Source organism: Pongo pygmaeus, chromosome 7 (assembly GCF_028885625.2).
Source record: "Pongo pygmaeus isolate AG05252 chromosome 7, NHGRI_mPonPyg2-v2.0_pri, whole genome shotgun sequence".
In the NCBI taxonomy this organism is placed as follows: Eukaryota; Metazoa; Chordata; class Mammalia; order Primates; family Hominidae; genus Pongo; species Pongo pygmaeus.
The window spans coordinates 116,455,880-116,480,868 of record NC_072380.2 but is presented as its reverse complement, the minus strand read 5'-3'; the positions used below and the strand labels follow the sequence as shown (position 1 = coordinate 116,480,868).

General features: G+C 36.3%; 1 protein-coding gene across 26 annotated transcripts in view; it reads right to left on the bottom strand.

The window, feature by feature from the left end:
• RIMS2 (regulating synaptic membrane exocytosis 2) overlaps positions 1–24,989 on the bottom strand; it is a 775,539-nt gene that overhangs the window by 267,439 nt on the left and 483,111 nt on the right. For 25 of the 26 annotated variants that reach the window (XM_054499558.2, XM_054499559.2, XM_054499562.2 and 22 more), the window contains one exon: positions 13,744–13,900. In XM_054499558.2, the coding sequence (XP_054355533.1) occupies positions 13,744–13,900 (157 nt within the window). Of the gene's footprint in view, positions 1–13,743; positions 13,901–24,989 lie in introns of those variants that run through there. The other variant, XM_063669019.1, reaches the window with a different exon arrangement.

Genomic DNA, 24,989 nt, shown 5'->3' with positions numbered 1-24,989 from the left:
TACTGCTACAAGAGATGCAGGATAAGGAGCTCAAATTAAACTAGTAGCAGTGGGGATATGATAAGGACTATCATATATCCTTATATATAACCATCATATGGATGACTACCAGGTCTCTAGTACTGATACTCAATAATATACTCAAGAGGAGAAGATTTGTATGGAGAAAATATGTTCAGTATTAGACACATTTGTATACATGACCTATAGGATTGCAGACAGAGATGCCTCATAGGTGGTTGGACATGAATTCGGAGCTTAGGGGAACAAGTCAAAATTTGCACACTTTGCACCATCTCCCTTGATACCACTCTAGTCCAAACTGCCATCTTTGTGAATATACCATAAAATAGCTACCTAGGCTGGGCATGGTGGCTCATACTTGTAATCCCAGCACTTTGGGAGGCCGAGGTGGGCAGATCATGTGAGGTCGGGAGTTCGAGACCAGCCTGACCAACATGGAGAAACCCTGTCTCTACTAAAAAATAAAAAATCAGCAAGGCGTTGTGGTGCATGCCTGTAATCCCAGCTACTCAGGTGGCCAAGGCAGAAGAATCGCTTGAACCTGGGAGGTGGAGGCTGTGGTGAGCAGAGATCCCACCATTGCACTTTAGCCTGGGCAACAAAAGCGAAACTCCATCTCAAAAAAAGAAAAAAGCTACCTAAGTAATCTCTTGCTTCAACTCTTACCTCATCCGTGATGACAGGCAACAGCCCTTTAAAACACAATTAAGACATGGCATGTCATATTGTAGGATGAAAGACAGGAGTCCAGTTTTTAATTTATTCCATTGGTGAGCTAATTTTCCTATCCTGTCTGACCCACCTTTTCCATATTAATTGTGGTGCCACTTTATCATCATATGTCAAGTTCACATATAAATATCACTGTAAATGTATATATATTATTATTTTACTATCGATTCCCTTCAATATGTCTATTTTGCTGCTGTTATTCAAGTTCCATCCTGGTTTTAATTATTTTTGCCTGCTGGCAAATTTTTCTCTTCTTTTTTCAAAATGGATTTATTGGTATGTCTTTATCCTTCCACATAATGCCTAGAACAAGTTTGTAAAATTGCACATAAAATTTTGATTGTTATGGCATTAGATTTATAAATTAATTTATGGAAAATTGATATCTTTATTATAGGAAGTAATTCTACCCATGCATAGGGCATATCTCTCATTAATTCCTTGCCCAAAGTTTTACCTCTTACTTAAAAAGATCCTGTGAATTCTTGGTACATGAATTGTTCGATACTTTGGGTTACTTTTGAGAATAGTACTTACATTTTACTATATTTTCCAATTAGTAATTACTCATAAGTTGATCTATGGACAGCTATTTGGCAGAACTCCTATATTAGTTATAATATTTTGGTTATATTGGGTTTCCTGTGGAGATAATCCTGTCATTAACAATGATGGTTTTCATTTCTTCTCTTCCAATCCTGAAACCTCTTATTTCCTTTTCTTAACATTTTTCAGGACCTGAAGTACTATTTTAAACAGTGACAATATTAATGAACATCCACCTCTTATTTCTGCTATTAATGTAAATTTCTCTAAAGTTTTTCCATTAAGTATAATGCTTGCTTTATTAAGCCTTTACAAAGTGGAGGTGGTTCTCTTCTAGTTTAGTATCTTATGTGAGTATAAGTTGAACAATAAAATTCTTTTTCTGCCTCTGATAAGATTTATTTCCCCATTAGTCCATTAATATGATGAACTACCATAACAATTTTTCTTGTGTCTCACCGCCATGATTTAAATTCATGGTTAGGTTTACTTAAAGTAAGATTTTTTACATACATTTGTAACTAAAATGGGCTTAAGCCGGGCACAGAGGCACATAGTCCCAGTATCTGAGCCTAGAGGATTGCTTGAGCCCAGGAGTTCGAGTCTAGCCTGGGCAACATAGTGAGACTTTGTCCTTAAAAAAAAAATGAAAAAGGAATACATATATATTTTATTATACTCTAAGAATTAGAACTAAGGTTATGTTAGTTCCAGAAAAAGAATTAGACAACTTTCCTTTTTTATCTGTTTTTAGAGCCAGTTGTATAGAACAGATATTAGTTCTCAAAAACTTGGTTAAAACTTACCCATAATATCTTTTTAGTCTGGAATTCTCTTTATAGGTGGATGGGGGGAAGAGAGTAGTTTGTCTTTGAGTACCATTTCAACCTATTTGCTGGTTGTTTTATTATTATTATTATTATTTTACTGTTTTTTTTTTTTTTTTGAGACGGAGTTTCACTCTTCTTGCCAAGGTTGGAGTGCAATGGCAGGATCTCGGCACACTGCAACCTCCACCTCCCAGGTACAAGCGATTCTCCTGCATCAGCCTCCTGGGTAGCTGGGATTACAGGCGCCTTTCACTACACCTGGCTAATTGTTTTGTATTTTTAGTAGAGATGGGGTTTCACCAGGTTGGCCAGGCTGGTCATGAATACTAGTTGTTATTTTAACTTTCATTGCTTCTTGTGTCAATTTTAATATTTTATATCTGTTTCAGAAATTTAACCATTTTGCCTAGATTAACAAATTTAATAACATAATTTCATAATTACTATTTTTAAAGTCTTTTTCTTATCTGCAGTTGTTTCCCTTTTTCAATGTTTTATTTATTTATACCTCTCATTTTTCATGTACAATCCTTTTATTGTATTAATGTCACCAACCTTTTCAAATAACCAACTTTTGAGTTAACATACATTCTTATCTTTCACTTCTTTTTCTTACTGTCTGTGCCTCATTTTGTCTCAGTTTCACTGATTTTTCCCTAATCTTTATTAATTCCATCCTTCACATTTTTTCAGGACTTTCTCCATTGTTCTGTACTGTTTCCTAAATTCCGTGTTTATTTAGTTCTCTATTTGCGTTAAAAATTTTTTTGTCAAGTAAACATTGCACATATTTATGGTATACATGATGTTTTGATAAGTGTATACATTGCAGAATGGCTAAATCAAGCTATTTAACATTTGCACTACCTCAAATATTTATTCTTTTGTGTGAGAACACTTTAAATCTACTCTCTCAGAAATTTTCAAGTATATATTAACTATAGTTGCCATTATACACAATAGATCTCTTGAACTTATTCCTCATCTAAGTGAAATTTTAGGTCTTTTGACCTATAGCTCCCCAATCCTCTCACCCCATCAGGCTCTTTTCTCTGCTTCAGAAACTGCAACTTTTTAGATTCTACATATAAGTTAGATCATGTGGTATTTATTTTCTATACCTGGCTTATTTCACCTAATATAATGACCTCTAAGTTCAACTATGTTGTCAGAAATGACAGAATTTTCTTCTTTTTAGAAGTTGAATAGTATTTCATTGTGTATATTTACATTTTTATTACCTGTACATCTGTTGATGACAGTTTCATTCCATATCAATTCTGTTGTGGATAATGTTGCAATGATCATGGGAGTGCAGATATCTTTTTTATTTTTAATTTTTTAACTTTGTGAGTACATAGTAGATGTATGTATTTATGGAGTACAGGAGATATATTGATAAGGCACAAAATACTTAATATTCCCAACATAGAAAATGAGAAATCCATCCCTTCAAGCATTCATCTTTTGTGTTACACAGAATCCAATTATACTTTTTTTTTTTTTTTTTTTGGTCTTTGAGACAGAGTCGTGCTTTATTGCCCAGGCTGGAGTGCAGTGGCACAATCCTGGCTCACTGCAACCTCCACCTCCCGGATTCAAGTGATTTTCCTGACTCAGCCTTCCAAGTAGCTGGGACTACAGGCACGCACCACCATGCTCAGCTAATTTTTGTATTTTTAGTAGAGACGGGGTTTCACCATATTGGCCAGGCTGGTCTCAAACTCCTGACCTCATTATCCATCTGCCTTGGCCTCCCAAAGTGCTGGGATTACAGGTGTAAGCCACCGTGCCTGGCCCCAATTATACTCTTTTAGTTATTTTAAAATGCACAATTAAATTATTTTGACTATAGTCACCCTGTTGTGCTACCAAATACTAGGTTCTATTTATTATTTCCATTCTTTGTACCCGTTAACCATTGCCACATCCCCTTCACCCCCTGCGACCCATCCCAGCCTCTGGTAATCATCCTACTCGTCTCCATCTCCATATGTTAAACTGTTTTGATTTTTATATCCCACAAATAAGTGAGAACATGCAATGTTTGTGTTTCTGTGCCTGGCTTATTTCACTTGACATAACAACCTCCAGTTCCATCCATGTTGTTACAAATGACAGGATCTCATTTCTTTCTGGCTGAATAGTACTCCATCATGCATAAATACATTTTCTGTATCCATTATGGACGTGTAGGTTGCTTCCAAATCTTGGCTATTGTGAACAGTACTGCAACAAATATGACAGGGCAAATATGTCTTTGATATACTGATTTCCCTTCTTTTGGTATATACCAACCAGTGGGATGGTGGATCATATGGTAGCTCTATTTTTAGTTTTTTGAGGAACCTCCAAACTGTTCTCCATAGAGGTTGTACTAATTTACATTCCAACCAATAGTGTACAAGCGTTCTCTTTTCTCCACATATTCACTAGCATTTGTTATTGTTTTAGGATATAAGCCATTTTGACTGGAGTGAGATAACATGTCATTGTAGTTTTGATTTGCATTTCTCTGATGATCAATGATGTTGAGAATCTTCTGATATGCCCAGTTGCTATTTGTATGTCTTCTTTTGAGAAATCTCTATTAAAATCTTTTACCCATTTTTTAACTGGCTTATTGGATTTTTTTCCTACACAGTTGTTTGAGTTCCTAATACATTCTGGCTATTAATCCCTTCTCAGATGGATAGTTTCTTTGCAAATATTTCCTCCCATTCTGTGGGTTGTGTCTTCATTATTTCCTTTGCTGTGCAGAAGCTTTTTAACTTGATATGATCCCTTTTGTCTACTTTTGTTTTTCCTTTTTTTTTCTGAGATGGAGTCTCGCTCTGTCGCCCAGGCTGGAGTGCAGTGGCGCGATCTTGGCTCACTGCAAGCTCCCCCTCCCAGGTTCACGCCATTCTCCTGCCTCAGCCTCCTGAGTAGCTGGGACTCCAGGCGCCTGCCACCACGCCTGCTATTTTTTTTTTTGTATTTTTAGTAGAGACGGGGTTTCACCGTGTTAGCCAGGATGGTCTCAATCTCCTGACCTCGTGATCCACCCATCTTGGCCTCCCAAAGTGCTGGGATTTCAGGCGTAAGCCACCGTGCCCTTTTGTCTACTTTTGCTTTGTTTGCCTGTGTGTGGGGTATTACTCAAGAAATTGTTGCCAAGATGAATGTCTCAGAGGATTTCTTGAATGTTTTCTTGTAGTAGTTTCATAGTTTTAGGTATTAGATTTAGGTCTTTAATCCGTTTTGATTTGATTTTTGTATATAGCAAGAGATAGGGATCAAGTTTCATTATTATTCATATAGATATCCAGTGTTCCAAGCACCATTTATTGAAGAGACTTTCCTTTCTCCAATGTATACTCTTGGCATCTTTGTCAAAAATGAGTTCACTGTAGGTGTATGGATTTGTTTCTGGGTTCTCTATCGTGTTCCATTGGTCTACATGCCTGTTTTTATGGCAGTACCATGCTTTTTCAGTTACTATAGCTCTGTAGTGTAATTTGAAGGAAGGTAATGTGATTCCTTCAGTTTTGTTCTTTTTGCTCAGAATAGCTTTGGCTATTCTGTGTCTTTTGTGGCTCCACATGAATTTTAGAATTATTTCTTCAATTTCTGTGAAGAATGTCATTGGTATTCTGATAGGGATTGCGCTGAATCTGTAGATTGCTTTGGGTATTATAGAAAGTTTAACATCATTAATTACACCAATCCATGAACATGGAATATCTTTCTATTTTTGTGTGTGCCATCTTCAATTTCCTGCACCAATGTTTTATAGTTTCATTGTAGAGACCTTTCATTTCTTTGGTTAAGTCAATTTCTAGGTATTTAATTTTATTTGTGATTGTTATAAATGGAATTACTTTCTTGATTTCTTTTTCAGATTATTCACTGTTGCCATATAGAAATGCTACTGATTTTTTATGTTGATCATGTACCCTGAAACTTTACTAAATTTATCAGTTCTAATAGTTTTTGGTGGAGTCTTTAGGTTTTTCCAAATACAAGATCATGTCATCTGCAAGCAAGGATAACTTGACTTCTAACTTTCCAATTTAGATGCCCTTTATTTATTTCTCTTGGCTGATTGCACTAGCTAGGACTTCCAGTACTATGTTGAATAAGATTGGTGAAACTGGGCATCCTTGCCATGTTCCAGATCTTAGAGGAAAGGCTTTCAGTTTTCCTGCATTCAGTATGATACTAGCTGTGAGTCTGTTGTATATGGCTTTCATCATGTTGAGGTATGTTCCTTGCATCCCCAGTTTTTTGATGGTTTTTATCTTGAAGGGATATTGAATTTTATCAAATGCTTTTTCAGAAACAATTAAAATAATCATATGGTTTTAGTACTTCATTCTGATGATATATCACATTAATTGGTTTGTATATGTTGAATCATCCTTGCATCCCAGGGATAAATTTTACTTGGTCTTGATGAATGACCTTTTTAATGTATTGTTGAATTTGGTTTGCTAGTATTTTTTTTTTTGAGGATTTCTGTGTCAATATTCATTAGAGATATTGGTCTGTAGTTTTTTTTTTTATGTGTCTTTGTCTGCTTTTGGTATCAAAGTAATAATGGCCTTGTAGAATGAGTTTGGAAGTATTCTCTCCTTTATTTTTTGAAATAGTTTGAGTAGAGTTGGTATTGGTTCTTCTTTAAATGTTTGTTAGAATTTAGCATTGAAGCCATTGGGTTCAGGCTTTTCTTTACTGGGAGACTGTTCATTATGGCTTTGATCTTGTTATTTGTTATTGATCTGTTAAGCTATTGGGTTTCTTCGTGGCTCAATCTAGTAAGTGTCTAGGAGTTTATGCATTTCCTCTATATTTTCCAATTTATTGGCATATAGTTGCTCACAGCAGCCACTAATTATCCTTTGAATTTCTGTGGTATCAATTGTAATGTGTCCTTATTCATCTCTGATTTTGTTTATTTGGGTCTTCTCTCTTTTTTCCTCTGTTAGTCTGACTAAAGGTTTGTCAACTTTGCTTATCTTTAAAAAAACAAACCTGTTTCATTGATCGTTTGTATTGTTTTCTATCTATCTTAAAGCCAATAACTCTTAGATTTGCTCTTTTGAGTCTATTTTTTAGATCTGGTAGGTGTGCTTCACTGTTTTTTATTTGTTTTTCTTTTGTTTGCTCTTTGCATTTTCAAACGGCCTCTTGAAGGTCACTAATTCTTCTGCTTGAACTATTCTGCTCTTAAGTGACATTGATGCGTTCTTTAGTATTTCAACTGCATTTTTCAACACTAGAATATCCACTTGATTATTTTTAATTATTTCAATCTCGTTGTTAAATTTATCAAAAAATTTGGAATTCCTTCTCTGTGTTATATAGAATTTCATTGAGTTTCCTCAAAACAGCAATTTTGAATTTTCTATCTGAAAAGTCACATCTGTTTCTCAAGTATTGGTCCCTGGTGGCTTATTTAGTTCATTTGGTGAAGTCTTGTTTTCCTGGATGATCCTAATGCTTATAGATGGTCTTTGGTGTCTTGGCATTGAAGAGTTAGGTATTTTTTGCAGTCTTGGCTTGTTGTGCCCATCCTTCTTGGGAACATTTTCCAGGTATTCAAAGGGACTTGGGCCCGAAGCCCAACAATGCTGTGTTTTTTGCAGACTCATAGAGGTACCGCCTTGGTGGTCTTTGATAAGATCCAGAATAATTCTCTGGATCACCAGAGACTCTTATTCTTTTCCCTTACTTTCTCCCAGACAAATGGAGTCTCTTTCTCTCTCTCTGCTGAGCTACCTGGAACCGGGGTTGTGGTGATGCAAGCACCCCTGTGGCTACCACCGCTGGTTCTGCACAGGGTCAGACCTGAAGCCAGAACAGCACTGGGTCTTGCTCAAGGCCGACTGTAACCACTACTTGGCTACTATCACTTATGTTCACTCAAGGTCCTAGGACTCTACAATCAGCAGGTGGCAAAGCCAGCCAGGTTTGGGTCCTTCTCTTCGGGGTGGTAAGTTCCCCTAGGCCCTGATCAGATCCACAGATGCTATTTGGGAGCTAGGGATTAGAGTCAAACACCTTAGAAATTTGCCTGATGTTCTATTCTACTGTGGCTAAAGTGGCACTCAAACCACAATATAAAGTCCTTCCTGCTCTTCCCTCCCCTTTCCACAGGCAGAAGAGCCTCTCCCTGTGGGATCTACCACCACTGGTCCACAAGCGGGTTCTGTCAGGCCACTGCAATGTTCACTGAAAGCCCAAGGTTTCTTCTGTCAGTTTGTGGTAAATGCTGCCAGGCCTGTGACTCACCTTTCAGGGCAATAGGCTCCCCTCTGGCCCAGGGCAGGTATGGAAATGCTAAGCTTGTACTAAGCTTGTACTCAGGGACTCCATGAGCCTGCTTTTTGCTCTAACCCACTGTGGCTGAGCTGACATCTAAGGTGCAAGACAAAGTCACCTTAGTTTTCTCTCTGTTTTTCTCAAACAGAAGCAGTCTTTCATCACAGCCACCACAGGTGGGAATGTGCTGAGTCACCCGTGAAGCCTGCGCATCTCAGAGCCCAATGCCCACAGCATAGTTCCTGGGTATCACTGCTGGTTATTCAGCGCCCAGGGGGTCTTTATTCAGCAGGTGATTAATCCTGCAGGACTGGGTCCTTCCCTTCAAGGCAACAAGTTCCTTTTAGCCCATGTTTGTCTAGAAATGTGCCAGAGCTAGGGCCTAGAATGGGGGCTTCTCGACTCTGCCTAGTTCCCTCTCCTACTGTGGCTGAGCTGGTATGCAAAATGCAAGACAAAGCCCTCTTTACTCTTTGCTCTCCTCCCCTTAAACAGAAGGAAGGAGACACTTTAATTGCTGTGAGTTGCACTGCCTGGGGTTGGAGGAGGAGTGGTACTAGCACTCCTTTAGCCATGCCAGTTGGTATCTCCTTAGGTCATGTGCCACCCTAGTCCTCTGGCTCTGAGCCCAGCCCAGCACTAGGTGTTGCCTAGGAGTTGTAGTCCTTGTGTCCTTTCCAGTTTACCTAGGACTCCAGAGCACTTTGTCCCACTGTGGCATAGCTTGCTAAAAAACTTAAGTTCTGACTGATGGAATGGGTGATTCCTCTCTGGCTAAATCTGGTCCAAATGCTCCCTCCATATCCAGGCACTGGCTGAGCCCAGCAAAGCTTTGCTCTCTGCCATGACAGGGCAACACTGAGTTCAATGTAAAGTTCCCCAGTCACTGCGCTCTTCCTCTCCCAAATGCACAGACTCTCCATGTTGAACAACTGTTGCTGGGGGTTAGGAGAAGGATAGCATTGGTGATTAAAGACTGTCTCTCCAACCCTCCTCAAAGTCACTTCCAATCATATGAAGTTAAAACCAGGTACTGTGTTTGCTCACCTGATTTTTGGGTCTTGTGATAGTGTTTTTCAGTGTGCAGAATAGCTGGTAAAATTTGGTATTCCAGTGAAGATATGAATGGTGTACGTATTCCACCATCTTGCTTTGTCCCCTCACAGGTATCTTTTTGACATACTGATTTCATATCCTTTGATACTCAGTAGTGGAACTGCTGAATCATATGGTAGTTCCATTTTAAGTTTTTGGAGGTACTTCCATAATGTTTTCATTAAGTAATGACTGTATTAGTTTACATTGCAACCAATAGTGTACCAGTGTTCCCTTTTCTCCACATCCTTGCCATCTCATATTATTTTTTGCCTTTTGATAAGAGCCATTCTAACAGTTGTGAGGTAATATCCTATTTCATCATTTTGAAGCATTCCTATTTTTTGATGAATACCCTTTAAGGTAAAAATTTCCTAAATACTGCTTGTGTCCCCCAAATGCTTGCATCATTTTCATTGTCATTCAATCCTAATATTTCCAAATATCTCAGTTATTTCACTTATAACTGAAAGTTATTTCACAGTATTTTAGATAAGTTCCAGGAATTTAAAAACTATCTTTTTAAAATTGCTTTATAAGTTTATTGAATAATATTCAGAGACAATGATTTACCTGGGATTTATTGAGGTTTACTTTTTAACAAGTTTTTGTTATCAGTTATTTTTTGTAAAGTTATGTTTTGTTAAAAATAATTTGTATTCTTTGCTTTAATGTTATGTAATTTTATACTGAGATACACAAAAAGATATACATACAAAATATAGCATATTTGAGTTGCACAATAAATTTGACATTATTCAAATTTTCTAAGCCATTGCTAATTTTTTTGGGGGGGTCTGATTGTTGATTCCTGTTAGGGATATGTTAAAATCTCCAACTACAATTGTTTATTTCTTTCTTTCTATAACCCTGTCAGTTGTTGCTTCCTATCTTTAGAAGCTCTTTATATGTTAAGGAACAAATTTGTCCATGATCATTATACCCAGGTATTTTTATTAGTTTTTATAATGCCTTAGGGCAAATTTGAAAAAGTACTGCTTCTTTACAGAAATGGCCTTATGAGCATACAATTGAGCAAAATTCTAGCTGCAGTTTGACCCTTTCTTGGCCCTTGGTCCAGTCTTTGTGCAAAGTACAGACTGTCTAATTCAAAGTGGTAGTAGTGGTTATATATTTTAAATTTAGTAATTTTTCTAGAACATATATTTCTTTGTCCTTTATGACACTTTTGACAACGAATTCATTTTTTTTCTTCTGATTGAACTTGGCGGATCTTATTTTCATTTTAGTTGTTCTCTGTGTTCTTTTAAGGACATTGCTTATGAGTGATATATTAGTGGATCTTATTTTAGGAATGATAAGTTACTTGTATTTTAAAAATGTTACTTCTCTCTATAATCAATGATGCCTTTTTTAAGCTACCATTTTTGCCCTAGATTGTCTAGTTACACACTTCTGTTTCATCATGGAATAAACATTTTATGTTTGAGCTCCTGTTATGATGGGCTTTCTATCATATGAAACAGAATCTGATCTAAAACGTATTCCTATCTTCTATTGGACTGTTCAAATGTTCTTTCCCTGATAAAAGTAAAGTGTGGTATAATATGAAATACATTTGGTCTTTGTCTTGAGTTCCTAAAACCATTGGAATTTCTTAAGTGATAGAGTGTCTTTTGTTACTGATCCCCTCTGATAACTTCTGAGTTTATGCTAATGATTATTAAGGGTGGGTCCCCTGGGTATCCTCATGATAGGACCAGTCTACAGAGCTACAGAGGGACCAAGTGATTACAGGGCTGGAACTTTCAGCCCCACCTACTGACTTACAGAAAGAGGGTTGAGGGCTGGAGATTAAACTCTACAGAAACTTTTGAACAAGATTTGATGAGCTTCCAGGTTGCCCAAATCTCATCCTATGCATTTCCTCATCTGCATTTTTTAAAATATCTTTTATAATAAACTGGTAAACATGATTAAAGTGTTTAACTGAGTTCTGTGAGCTGTCCAAGCAAACTATCAAACTAAGGAGAGGGGCTATGGAAACTCCAATTTATGACTGGATAGGTCACAATCTGGGACTTGCAATTAGCATTTGAAGTAGGGGACAGCCTTGTGGGACTGAGCCTTCAACCCTTTAACATGTGAAATCTGATACAATTTCCAGATTACAGTGTCAGAATTGAACTGAATTACAGGATACTCAGGTGCTTTCTGCTGGCAAGTCGCTTGGTGTGAGAAAAAATCCCCACAAATCTGTTCACAGAGGTGTTCTGTGTTGAGTAGAGTGTACAAAGAACAAAAACATTTTGGTTTTTCCTCTTACATAGGCATTCTTTTATTTTCCTAGAGGAGGGAAGGGTTCAATTTATTAAAGTTACAAATTTAAAACTAGTTCTCAAACTTTAAATTTCAGATTACACATTATTCTATTGATAAGTGTATCACATTTAAGTACTTTTAAAAAATGTTTAATAATTTTGGTCCCATTTATAAACTTTGTTAATTCAACATCTTCAAACATTTTAAACCATGTTTGTCAACTTAATATGTCAGATATTGTTTAATTTCTGCAATTGTCTAAATTACATAAATCTTATTTTAGTGTCTTATATCCTTCAAACATAATAAATCTAAAGCTGTCTTAGACATTCCAATATTCTGTGTAAAATTAAGACTCAATTAAAATTCTAAGTCAAATACTCAATCATTTATTTAAAATAGGATGTATAAGTGTGTCATTCTAACTGGTCAAAATTTCTTAAACATTCCAAGTATGTACAATGTGAATTATGCACATATTTCTTGTTAGCTTCAACTATTATTTCCATGATTCTTATTCCATTAAGCTTGTCTGTACTTAACCAGGTTGATCAGAGATTTCCAGTAAGCTTAAGACCTGTAGCTGCAGATTTTCTGAGCCATTCTTCCCACTTATTATTCTCGCCTGTAATCCCAGCACTTTGGGAGGTCAAGGCGGGCGGATCACCAGGTCAGGAGATCAAGACCATCCTGGCCAACATGGTGAAACCCCGTCTCTACTGAAATACAAAAAATTAGCCAGGCATGGTGGTGTGCGCTTGTAATCCCAGCTACTCGGGAGGCTGAGGCAGGGGAATCACTTGAACCCAGGAGGCGGAGGTTGCAGTGAGCCGAGATCGCACCACTGCACTCCAGCCTGGCGACAGAGTAGGACTCTGTCTCAAAAAAAAAAAAAAAAAAGAAAAAGAAAAAAATTATTATTCTGATATTTGTTACTAATTTTAAACATCAGTCAGATTTCCATTTTTTCCTATATATTAAATTACCAATTATCTATATCATTCATGAGTATAATTAGTTGTTTCTACCTAGATATACTCATATCAATATGTGATTGAAAACTGGTTCTTCTGAATTATTTTGAACTCTTACAATAAAATAACATATAGGTTTTCTAAAATTACAAAATAAGTCATGTTTCATTTTACTCTCGTTACATAGGTTATTGTATAGCATCTTGTTTTTCCTTGAATAGCATTTTGTTTTTCCTCAAATAAACAAAACCATCTTGTTTTTCCTTAAATTCTTTTTCCACAAGAATCTCTTATCTTTAGAGATTATTAACAATACGTGATAAATAGGTCTGTAATGCCATTGTGATGGTTAACATTACGTGTCAACTTGAATGGAATGAAGGATGCCTAGGCTGGTAAAGTATTGTTTCTAGGTGTGTCTGTAAGGTGTTGCCAGAGGAGATTGACATTTGAATATGTGGACTAGGAGAGGAAGACTCACCCAATCCACCATCCAGTCGGCTGCCAATGCAGCTAGAACAAAGCAGGTGAAGAAGGTGGGATAACCTTGCTTGCTAAGTTTTCTGGCTTTTCTTTTTCCTGTGCTGGATGATTCCTTTCACTCTTCCTGCCCTTGGACATCCAACACTAGGTTATTTGGCCTTTGGACTCTGGAACTTGCACCAGTGGCTTGCTGGTGGCTCTCAGGCCTTTGACCACAGACTGAAGGCTGTCCTGTCAGCTTCCCTGGTTTTAAGCCTTTCAAAATGGACTCACTCGGACTAAGCCACTACTGGCTTCTCCCTTCCCCAGCTTGAAGAAGTCCTATGGTGGGACTTTGTCTTATAATCACATGAGCCAATTCTCCCTAATAAACTCCCTTTCGTATATACATATATCCTATTAGTTTTGTCCCTCTGGAGAACACTGACTAATACAGCCACCTTACAAATAAAATAAGTAGTCTATCTTACCTTTGTGGAGGAGGGACACTGGGTGACCATGATCTAGTCCTTCCTATAACATCTACTCGATGAGGAGACCCTGATGGTGAACAATGGTTTGATGACATTACTTGTTCTGGCACTGATAATGTTGAGCTTTGAAGATCTCGACCATCATGTCGATAATCTAAAGGTAGAAAATTAATAAATATTATAGTTATGTATATACTAAGTCCTTTGTGTCTTTTGTACTTTACTCAAAAACAAAATGTTGGTGAAATTTAAAGACTTCTAATGTATTAAATATAAAGTATAGTGAATAAACCATATTAAGACAAAATATTTTATGAATACATAAATTAAAAAGGAATGAGAGATATTCAAATATTTAGATAGTTACTATATCCAAGGCATTGTGCTGTGTAAAGCTTTATATAAACTTAGAGTAAAATTTTACATACAGTTAATTATCTCCAATAGAAGACTCAAATTTATTCTAAAAATATTTTCATCTCTTCAATGACCTAGAAAAGCTTCAAATAATTCTTAACAATTATTATTTAAAATTATTAAGCTCATAAAAAACTCCTAAACATTAACATCATTTTTTTAAGTGATAAAAAGTTTTAGAAAACATGCTGAATACCATTTGTAGTACATGTGTAAATGGCTTTTGCTTTTTTTTTTAAATGAGATGGGGGTCTCACTATGTTGCTTAGACTAGCCTCAAATGACCCTTCCACCTCATTCTCCCAAGTAGCTGGGACTACAGGCCCGTGCCACTGCACCTGGCTACCATTTTTCTTACAGTATATGACAGGGCTGAGATACAGTAGAATTCTGAGAATAAAAATATGACAAATCAGAAGAGAGTAACAGCCCAATGATCTGACACATTTATACAAAGTATATTAGAAGAGATACTATCTAAAAGAGTAGCAGAAAGCAACTGGTATGTGGAGAGATGGAAGGAAAGTAGAAGGACTTCTAAGTTGGTAGGAAAACAACAGTTCAATGTGGGGAAATGAGCAGGAAAAATACGTTTGACTCAAGTTGTAGATATCTAAAACATCATGAGGTTGGTAATGGAAAGAGCCTGAAAATTTCTGAGCAGGAAGTAATATTATCACCACCACCACCATTATCTTCATCATACTCTTTGTGGCTATTAGTAATTGACCTTTTACTATGTGCTAGGAACTCTGCTATGCACTTTAAAAAAGTGTTCCATTACAACATTTGTTTCAGAAATAACTCAGAAAAATAACTGTTCATATGTGATATTTCCTATCATGATAATATTTTACAATATTATCTCACATGAGATTCCCTAGAAACAAGGATTTACCTGCACATGAGTAAGTGAAGTAGTGTCCTCAGGAAAAAGGAGAAGAGCAGAATAGGGCAAGAAAAAAGGGAAGAAACTAAGCAATGATGTATTCTCAGTCTGATCCAACTGTATGTATGCTCTGAAACATGAACAATTGCCCAGGGTTGGTCTGACTTTGAGGTAAGAGGCCTGGATTTTTGTACTCCTGTGTTAGCCATTCACTGGCTAAAGACTGCCAGTGGAGAGTCAGCAAGGTGTTTAACCTCATGGATGAGGTGGTTTCCATTTGACCAGGCAATTCTCCAGAGAGAGAGGGACAGCTGTGAGTTGTTAACAACCAACACTCCCCATAACTGAGGATGAGTAAACCATCTGGTAAAGGGGATATGGGTGGAACATCACAGTGTCCACTACAACTTCCAAATAATTGCAGTTGAATGTAAAGTTCACTAACACAGTGGGATGCAGCAAACCAGAGAAATACAGAACTGCACACAATGCTCATTCATCCCAAGAATCTCATGTTCCTCCTCTTGGCTCTTTGGTCACAAACTCTGTCTTAGATATATGTACTTAGTGGGTCTTTACTGATGTTTGTGGATAGTCCCCTTGAGTTCATAACTTTGCAGACTTATCCTTCTTTCCATCTAGATATACTCCTTTCATCTAGATACCTTCATTTTATTTTAGACTCCTATTATACAGTAAATATTTTTATTGCTTAAAATTTAACATGACTTTTTAATTGTGTTATTTTATTTTTTACTTTTCAGTTTTCAAAGCTGCATGGGTTTTGAATGGTCTTTCCTAACCTTTCTTTCCCAGAAGCCCTCCTGTTTTTAGTCCACGATTATGCACAGCACAGGGTTTTCTCAGGAACACATATATTATGTAATAGAAAACAACTCTGCCAAGATATTACCTCCATTTTCATTTGAGAAAACAGAGGTAAAAAACATCTAAATTAAGTGTCAATACCAGGGTTGAGACTTAAAAGAAGATATTTCTGACTCCAGTGCTCTCACTGTGTCCCAATAGTACATTCTGCTCTGATGATGGAAGTAATACTTTAGGAAGATGAAGCTGATAGCAGTGTACAATTCATACAGAAGGTTAGAGAGATTGCAGCAAGAAGATTAATTGCTCTTATAAAACTTAGAACAGTATTGTCCAATAGAACTCTAAAATGATGGAATGTTCTTCTATCAGTGCTGTCCAATTTGGTAGCCACTAGACACACATGACTATTGAGCATTTGAAATCTGGATGGTATTAATGAGAATCTAAATTTTAAACATGTTTATTTTAAATTCATTTAAATAACCACATACAGCTAGTGGCTATATATACTATATATTTAGTAAAATAGAACAAGAAAAAGGAAAATCAAAATGCCAGAAGAGGAGGGCATTTTGCAATTTTATATAGAGTGGTTAGACTAGGTAACACAAATTGAGAAGGTGACATTTCAGAAAGAATTGAATGAGATGTTTTTCCAAGCTGATAAACACAGAGAGAAGGTTCTAAGACAAGTGAAAAGGCCCCAAGGTAGCAGTGCGTCTCACATGTTCACAGAACAGCAAGGAGGATAGGGTGCTTGGAGTGGAGCAAGTGATGAAGAACAGATATTGGAGACATTTGGAGGGAAGGGGGAAGATTATGTAGAGGCTTGTACATTATTGCAAACATTTTGGCATTTAATCTGAGTGATTTTAACCCATTAGCGGGTTTTAAGCAGAAATTGTGCATGATTTAACTTTTGCTTAAGGCTAGACAAGGTAGTAAGTCATATAGGCAATAACAGCAGCTTGAACTAGGATAATGACAGAGATTATGGAAGTGGATATATTTTGAAGGAATAGCAATAAAGACAATTTTGTGAACTATTTGAGGGACATGAGAGAAAGAGAAGAGACAAGAACAAATCTAAAATTCTGACTTAAGTAAAATAATGAAGTTATCAAATGACATGGTTTGGTGGAAAAGATAAAAATTTTAGTTTTGGACATGTTAAGCTGCAGATACCTATTACACTTCCAAGTGAAGATGTCAGGTGGGCAGTAAACTATAAGAATTTAAAGAAAAAATAAGTAGAATTGACTGGAGATATACATTTGGGAGTTTTAGCATATAGATAACTATTTAAAGGCATGGGACTTTAAACAGACTTGAGATCACTAGGAGAAGGAGTAAGATAGAGAAAACATCCAAGAATAGAGTTCAGGCCATGCCAACATGAATCAGTAACATTTTGTGACTAGATGAAAAAGCAAAAAAAGAGCAAAAATTAATGCACCTTAACTTTTTAAGTTAGCCTATTAGGAAGTCAGAGTATACTACTGGCCGGCTGTGGTGGCTCATGCCTGTAATCCCAGCACTTTGGGAGGCCAAGGTGGGAAGATCACTTGAGGTCAGGAGTTCAAGACCAGACTGGCCAAATGGTGAAACCCCATCTCTACTAAAAATATAAAAATTAGCTGGGAATGGTGGCACGTGCCTATAATGTCAGCTACTCAGGAGGCTGAGGCAGACGCATTGCTTGAACCCAGGAGGTGGAGGTTGCAGTGAGCTGAGATCACACCACTACACTCCAGCCTGGACGACAGAGCAAGACTCTGTCTCAAAAAGAAAAAAAAAAACTATACTACTAAGATAAGAGTAAGAAAAGTTTATTAAGGTTGACTAGTTTGGAGAAGGGGAAATGAGGGTAGTTTCAGTTGCGTAGGTCAAATATTAAATATGTGGAAAAGAATCTTGAGAAAGATGTTAGGACTGTTGCTAAACATTTGAAAGTCATTTATAAAGAGATCATCATTGTAACCCAAGGAAAGATTACATATATAGATAGAAAAGAAGTCTGATTATTGAGTTTAAGAGATACTACTGAGAAAAGGAGAAGTTAATTCAAGAACTCAAATGAAGCAGTCACATGGAGATTAAAAATAAATAAACAAACATCTCTCCAAAATTAAGACATAATTAAATCCTCAACATTTTCAATGGGAAATAAATTATTTACATTTGTGTGTATTGTTTCAGGTCACAGTAGAAAATAATTCTAAAATTGTACATGACTAGGTTTGATATTTTATCTGTATATAGTCTATTTATTCAAGTTGTGAAGTGCATCAATAGGTTAAAAGGAATGGTTTATAGCCATTCCCATTCCTGTTGCTCAGTATACTATGGGGGGGAAAACTCCATGCCTAGAATTGCTTACTTGAGAAAAATTTCCATACCAAAGTTTCAACTTACTTTAAAGAACATTAACAGTGCAAATATCAAAGTTACCTCTGACTTAAAGACTTGGTATCAGAATAAGCCAAATAAAGAGCACATGGAGGAACTTCTAGTTTCTGTTTCTGTTTGTAAGGAGCTTGTAATGTTTTCACTGTCCTAACAACAAATAAAAAGCTGAACAGACTGAAAAAGCAACAAATTATCTTGGATCTGTAAAAGAGGGATGACACAGGGCAAACAACTACCCCCAAGATTGAAGAGACAGGCGAAAACAGGGAGTCACAGCTTATGGAGAAGATACTTATGAGGGGAAAGCATTGTGGGAACCAGTGCCAGAGTAGGAAAACTTGACCTTCAAATGACCAATTGCTAGAGGATCAGTTAAGAACAAGTCTGAGAGTTATAAACTCCACAGGAACTCAGTCATTGAGGTCTCTTACAATATTGTGAGACTTACCTCCAGGAGCTCCACCAGGTTTCCACAGTAAATATTGAAGAAAAATCTCCTTGTGCTTCCAAGAGGGAGAGGGAAACAGGAACCATTTTGAAATACTCCAGAATGCTCTACTTTTCTTAACAAGACTTTCCCTCAGGGGAAACTAATTAACCAAAGCCTAACCAACCTGGGAGAAGGGAAATACCCAAATCTAGTCCACTCTAGCTTTCCACACAGGAGAAAGGAAACAATTCCAGCCCACTCTAACCATCTTGTTCCACCTAAGGGAGGAGGGAAAAAATGAGAACCACTTGTAATTTTCACAATCTAGAGGCTCACTAAGACTGAGACCTAATCATAGGAATATAGGAATCATAGGAATATAGAATGTTTCCCTTCCCCCACCTTACCAGCACATTACTAAAGGCCTATTAACAGCAATTTCTTTTAACCAGCACATCATATCTGCCTACCAATAAAAAAAATTATCAAGAAAAAACAATTACAGGCTGGGGATGGTGGCTCACACCTGTAATCTCAGCATTTTGGGAGGCCAAGGCAGGTGGATTACTTGAGGCCAGGAGTTGAAGACCTGTCTGGGAAACATGGAGAAAACCTGTCTCTACTAAAAAATACAAAAATTAACTGGACATGATGGTGCACACCTATGGTCCCAGCTAGTAAGGAGGCTGAAGCTGGGGGACTCACTTGAGCCCAGGAGGCAGAGGTTGCAGTGAGTTGGGATCATGCCACTGCCCTCCATCCTGGGTGATTGAGCGAGTCCCTGTCAAAAAAAAAAGAAAGAAAAAAATTACATACCAAAAGGCAAAAAACACAATTTGGATAAAAAGAGCAAATGTCAGAATCAGATATAGCAGGAATGCTGGATTTGTAAGACTGAGAATTTAAAACCACTATGATTAACATACGAAGGGCTCTAATAAATAAAGTGGACAGCCTGCCGGAATAGATGAGCAATGTAAGCAGAAAGACAGAAATTCTAAGAAAGAGCTAAAAAGAAATGCCAGAGATAAAAGAAATACCTGTAATAGAAATGAAGAATGCCTTTGATGGGCTTATTAGTAGACTGAACACAGTTGAGAAAAGACTCTCTGAACTTCAGGATATGTCAATAAAAACTTCAAAAACTGAAAAGCAAAGAGAACAAGGACTGAAAAAATAACAGAAAAGAACATCCAAGAATTGTGGGACAACTACACAAGGTATAACATATTTGTAATGAGAATACCAGAAAGAGAAGAACGAGAGAAAGAAACAGAAGAAAGATTTGAAAGAATAATGATTGAAAATTTCCCCAAATTAATGTCAGGAACCAAGCCACAGACCACAGATCTAGGGAGCTCAGAGAATACCAAGCAGGACAAATGCAAAATAATAACAACAAAGAGAAAAAAGAAAAACCCTTGAAAGAAGACAGAGTAAAAGAAAAAAACACTCCTCCTCTATAGAACAAAGATAAGAATTACATATGAGTTCTCTAGAGAAGCCATGCAAGTAAGAAGAGAGTGGAGTGAAATATTTAAAGGCTTGGGAGAAAAAAACCACCAACCTGGAATCCTATGACCTGTGAAATTATCCTTCAAAAGTGAAAGGGAAAGAAAGACTTTCACAGACAAACAAAAATTTGGATTTTGTTGCCAGTAGAACAATATTACAAGAAATATTAAAGTAAATTTTTTTTAGAAAGAATGAAAAAGATATGTCAGAATTTCAAAACTACGTATAGAAAGAAACAGCACTGAAGAATGAATAAATGAAGGTAAAATAAAAAACTTATTTTTCTTATTCTTAATTTATCTAACAGATAAGAATTTATTCAAAGTAATAATAGCAACAATGTATTCAATTATGTATGCTTAAATTTAAGTCAAATGAATGACAGCAATGACACAAGAAGTGGGAGGAAGAAATTGGGATTTTCTAAGTATATGATATAACATTACCTATGAAGTATTACTTGAAAGCAGACTTGCATTAATTGTAAATGTATACTACAAACTCTAGAGTACCTACCCAAAAAAAAGATAAGAAAAAGAAGCATAACTGATATGCCAAGGAAGGAAAGACATATGAAATGAAGGAAGGAAGGAATCATATGAAATGCTCAATTAAAAAAAAAAACACTGAAAAAGAATAGAAGACAAAAATAAAGAATAAGGGTAGCAAAAACAGTAGATATTAATCCCACTATATCAATAATCACTTTAAATGTCACTCATTTAAACGCACTAACTAAAAGAGACTGTCAGAGTCGATTAAAAAAATGAGGCTCAGCTGTATAAGAAACCCACTTTAAATGGAAACAATCATATAAATTAAATGGATGGAAAAAAATGTACTATGGTAACACTAATCAAAAGAAGTTAGGAGTAGGCCGGGCATGATGGCTCACCATGCCTGTAATCCTAGCACTTTGGGAGGCTAAGGCGGGCAGATCACCTAAGGTCAGGAGTTTGAGACCAGCCTGGCCAACATGGTGAAACCTCATCTCTACTAAAAATACAAAAATTAGCCAGATGTGGTGGCACGTGCCTGTAGTCTCAGCTACTCAGGAGGCTGAGGTGAGAGAATTGCTTGAACCCAGGAGGTGGAGTCTGCAGTGAGCTGAGATTGTGCCACTGCATTCCAGCCTGGGGCCTAGGTGACAGAGCCAGACTCTGTCTCAAAAAAAAAAAAAAAAAAAAGGAGGAGTAGGTACACTAATTTTAGACAAAGCTGACACCACAGCAAAAAAAAGTTATCAGGGATAAAGAAGGACATTCTATAAAGATAAAGGAGCCAATTCTTCAAGAAGAGATAAAAATTCTTAATGTGTATGCATCTAACAAGAGAGTATCAAAATATGTCAGGCAAAAACTAATAGAAGTGCATAGAGAAACAGATGAATCCACCATTATAGTTGGAGATTACCATACCACTCTATCAGAAATGAACAGATCTGCTTGAGCCTGAGATGCAGAGGTTGCAGTGAGCCAAGATTGCACCACTGCATTCCAGCCTGGGTGACAGAGCCAGACCCTGTCTCAAAAAACAAAACAAACAGGCTGGGCACGGTGGCTCATGCCTGTAATCCCAGCACTGTGGGAGGCCAAGGCTGGTGGATTACGTGGGGTCAGGAGTTTGAGACCAGCCTGACCAACACGGAGAAATCCTGTCTCTACTAAAAATACAAAAAAATTAGCCAGGCGTGGTGGCACATGCCTGTAATCCTAGCTACTCGGGAGGCTGAGGAAGAAGAATCACTTGAACCTGGGAGGCGGAGGTTGCAGTGAGCTGAGATCGCACTGTTGCACTCCAGACTGGGCAACAAGAGTGAAACTCTATCTTAAAAAAACACACAAAAAAACAAAAAAACAACAAGAACAGATCAAGCAGGCAGAAAATCAGTAAGAAGATAAGTGAACTCAAAAACACCATCAACTGGATATAATCAACATTTATGGACTACTTCATCATCAAAAATTAGCAGCATATACATTCTTCTCAAGTTCACCTGGAACCATTCACTAAAATAGAGCATATTCTGGGCCATAAAACACACCTTAGCAAATTTTTTAAAACATACAATGCTGCTCTGAGTCTACAACAAAAATAAATTAGAAAGCAGTAACAGAAAGATAACTGCAAAATCCCCAAGTATGTGCATATTAAATAATATACTTCTAAATAACACATGGGTCAAGAAAAATATCTCAAGAGAAATTTAAAAATATCTTTAAATAAATAAAAATGAAAACAACTTATCAAAATTTGTGGGATGCAGTGAAAGCAGTACTTATAAGAAAATTTATAGTACTGAATGTATATGTATATTAGAAAAAGAGCAATACCTAAAATCAGTAATCTAAATTTCTACCTCAGGAATCTAGAAAAAGAAGAGCAAATTAAATGCAAAGTAAGCAGCTACAAAATAAATAGTAGAATTAGAGTCAATAAAACTGAAAACAGAAAATCAATAGAGAAAATCAATGAAATCAAAATCTGGTTCTTTAAAAAGATTAATAGAATAAATTAGCCTCTAGCCAGGCTAATTAAGAGAAAGAGGGTATAAAAATTACTAATATCAGAAATGAAAAAGAGGACATCACTACAGATCCCATGGACATTAAAAGGATAATAAAGGACTATTATGAAAACTCTATGCCCACAAATTTGATAATGTAGATGAAACTGGACTAATTCCTTGAAAGACACAGTTATGTCAAATTCAAGCAAAAATAGATAACCTGAACAGGGCTACATCTATTAAATAAATTGAATCAATAATTAATATCCTTCTAAAATGGAAAGCAACGAAGTCCAGATGGATTCACTGGCGAATTCTACCAAACATTTAAGAAAGAAATTATTCCATTTTTCTACAATCTCTTTCAGAGAACAGAATCAGAGAGACTACTCTCTAACTCATTTTATAAGGCCAGTATTACCTCAATATCAAAACCAGACAAAGACATTAAAAGAAAAGAATACATCTCTCACGAACATTACTGCAAAAATTATCAATGTAATGTTAGCACACTGAATCCAACAATGTATAAAAAGAATTATACACAATAAGTAGGATTAATCTTGGATATACAAAGTTGTTTCCACATTCAAAAATCAATTAATGTAATCCACCACATCAACAGGCTATAAAAAAAATCACATGACTAAATCAATAGATGGAGAAAAGACAGTTTGACAAAATCTAACATCCTGAATTTACTAAAAACTACCAGTACACTAGGAATATGGGGGATCTTCCTCAAGTTGATGTAGAATATCTACCAAAAGCCTACAGCTAACATCATATTTACCAGTTAAAAAAAGCTCAAAACTTTCCCACTGAGATCAGAAACAAGGTAAGGATGTCCACTCTCACCACTTGTATTCAACACTGTACTGGAAGTACTTAGATAATTCAATAAGGAAGAAAAGAAAATACATGCATACAGATTAGGGAGACAGAAATAAAACTCTTTTTGTGATGCCATGATTGTCTATGTAAAAACACAAAAGAATTGAAACAAAGAAACAAAAAGCTCCAGGAACTAATAAGTGATTATAGAAATGTTGTAGGATATAAGGTTAATATTCCAAAGTCAATAACTTTCCCATATATCAACAATGAACAAGCGAAATTAAAAATGCAACACCATTTACATTAGCAATCCCCAACAATGAAATACTTAGGTATAATCTAACAAAATATGAGATCTACATGAGAAAAACAACAAAACTCTGATGAATGAAATAAAAAAGAACTAAATAAATAGATATTCCACATAAAGGAATACTCAATATTGTCAAGATGTCCCATCTTCCCAACTTGACCTACAGATTCAAAGCAATCTCAATCAAATTCTCAGCATATCAATTTGTGGAGTCTGATAACCAGATTCCAGAGCTCATATGGAGAAGTAAAAGACAGAAGATTCACCACAGTATTGAAGGAGAAGAACAAAGTTGGAGAATTGACCCTGACTTTTCAATACTTACTATGAAACTACAGTAATCAAGACACTGTGGTACTCTTTGGTCAACGAATAGACATATAAATCAATGGAACATATAGACAGCCTAGAAATAAACTGATATAAATATATTGAACTGATCTCTGGCAACATAAAAGCAAAGGCAATACAATGGAGCAATGATGGTCTTTTCAACAAATGGTGCTGGAACAATTGGATGTCCACATGCCAAAAAGGGAACCTGGACACAGACATTACACTCTTCAAAAATTTAACTCAAAATGCATCATATATGTAAATATAAAATGCAAAATAATAAAACTCCTAGAAGGTAACATAGGAGAAAACATAGATAACCTTGGGTATGGCAATAAATTTTTAGATATAACACCATAGGCATGATTGATGAAAGAAATGATTAATAACCTAAATTTCACTGAAATTAAAACTGCTCTGCAAAAGACAATGTCAAGAGAATCTCTGCTTTAAGAAGCCACAGAAGAGAGAAAATATTTGTAAAAGACACATTTTATAAAGGACTGTTGTCCAAAATATACAGAGAACTCTTAAAACTCAACAATAAGAAAACAAACAACCCAATTAAAAAAAAAATGGGCCAAAGACCTGAACAGACACTTCACCAAAGAAATTAAACAGATGGCAAATAAGCATATGAAAAGATGTTCAACCTCATATGTCATCAGGGAAATGAAAATAAAAACAACGAGATACCACTATACACCTACTGGAATGGTCAGCACACTGACAACACCAAATGCTGGCAAGATGTGGA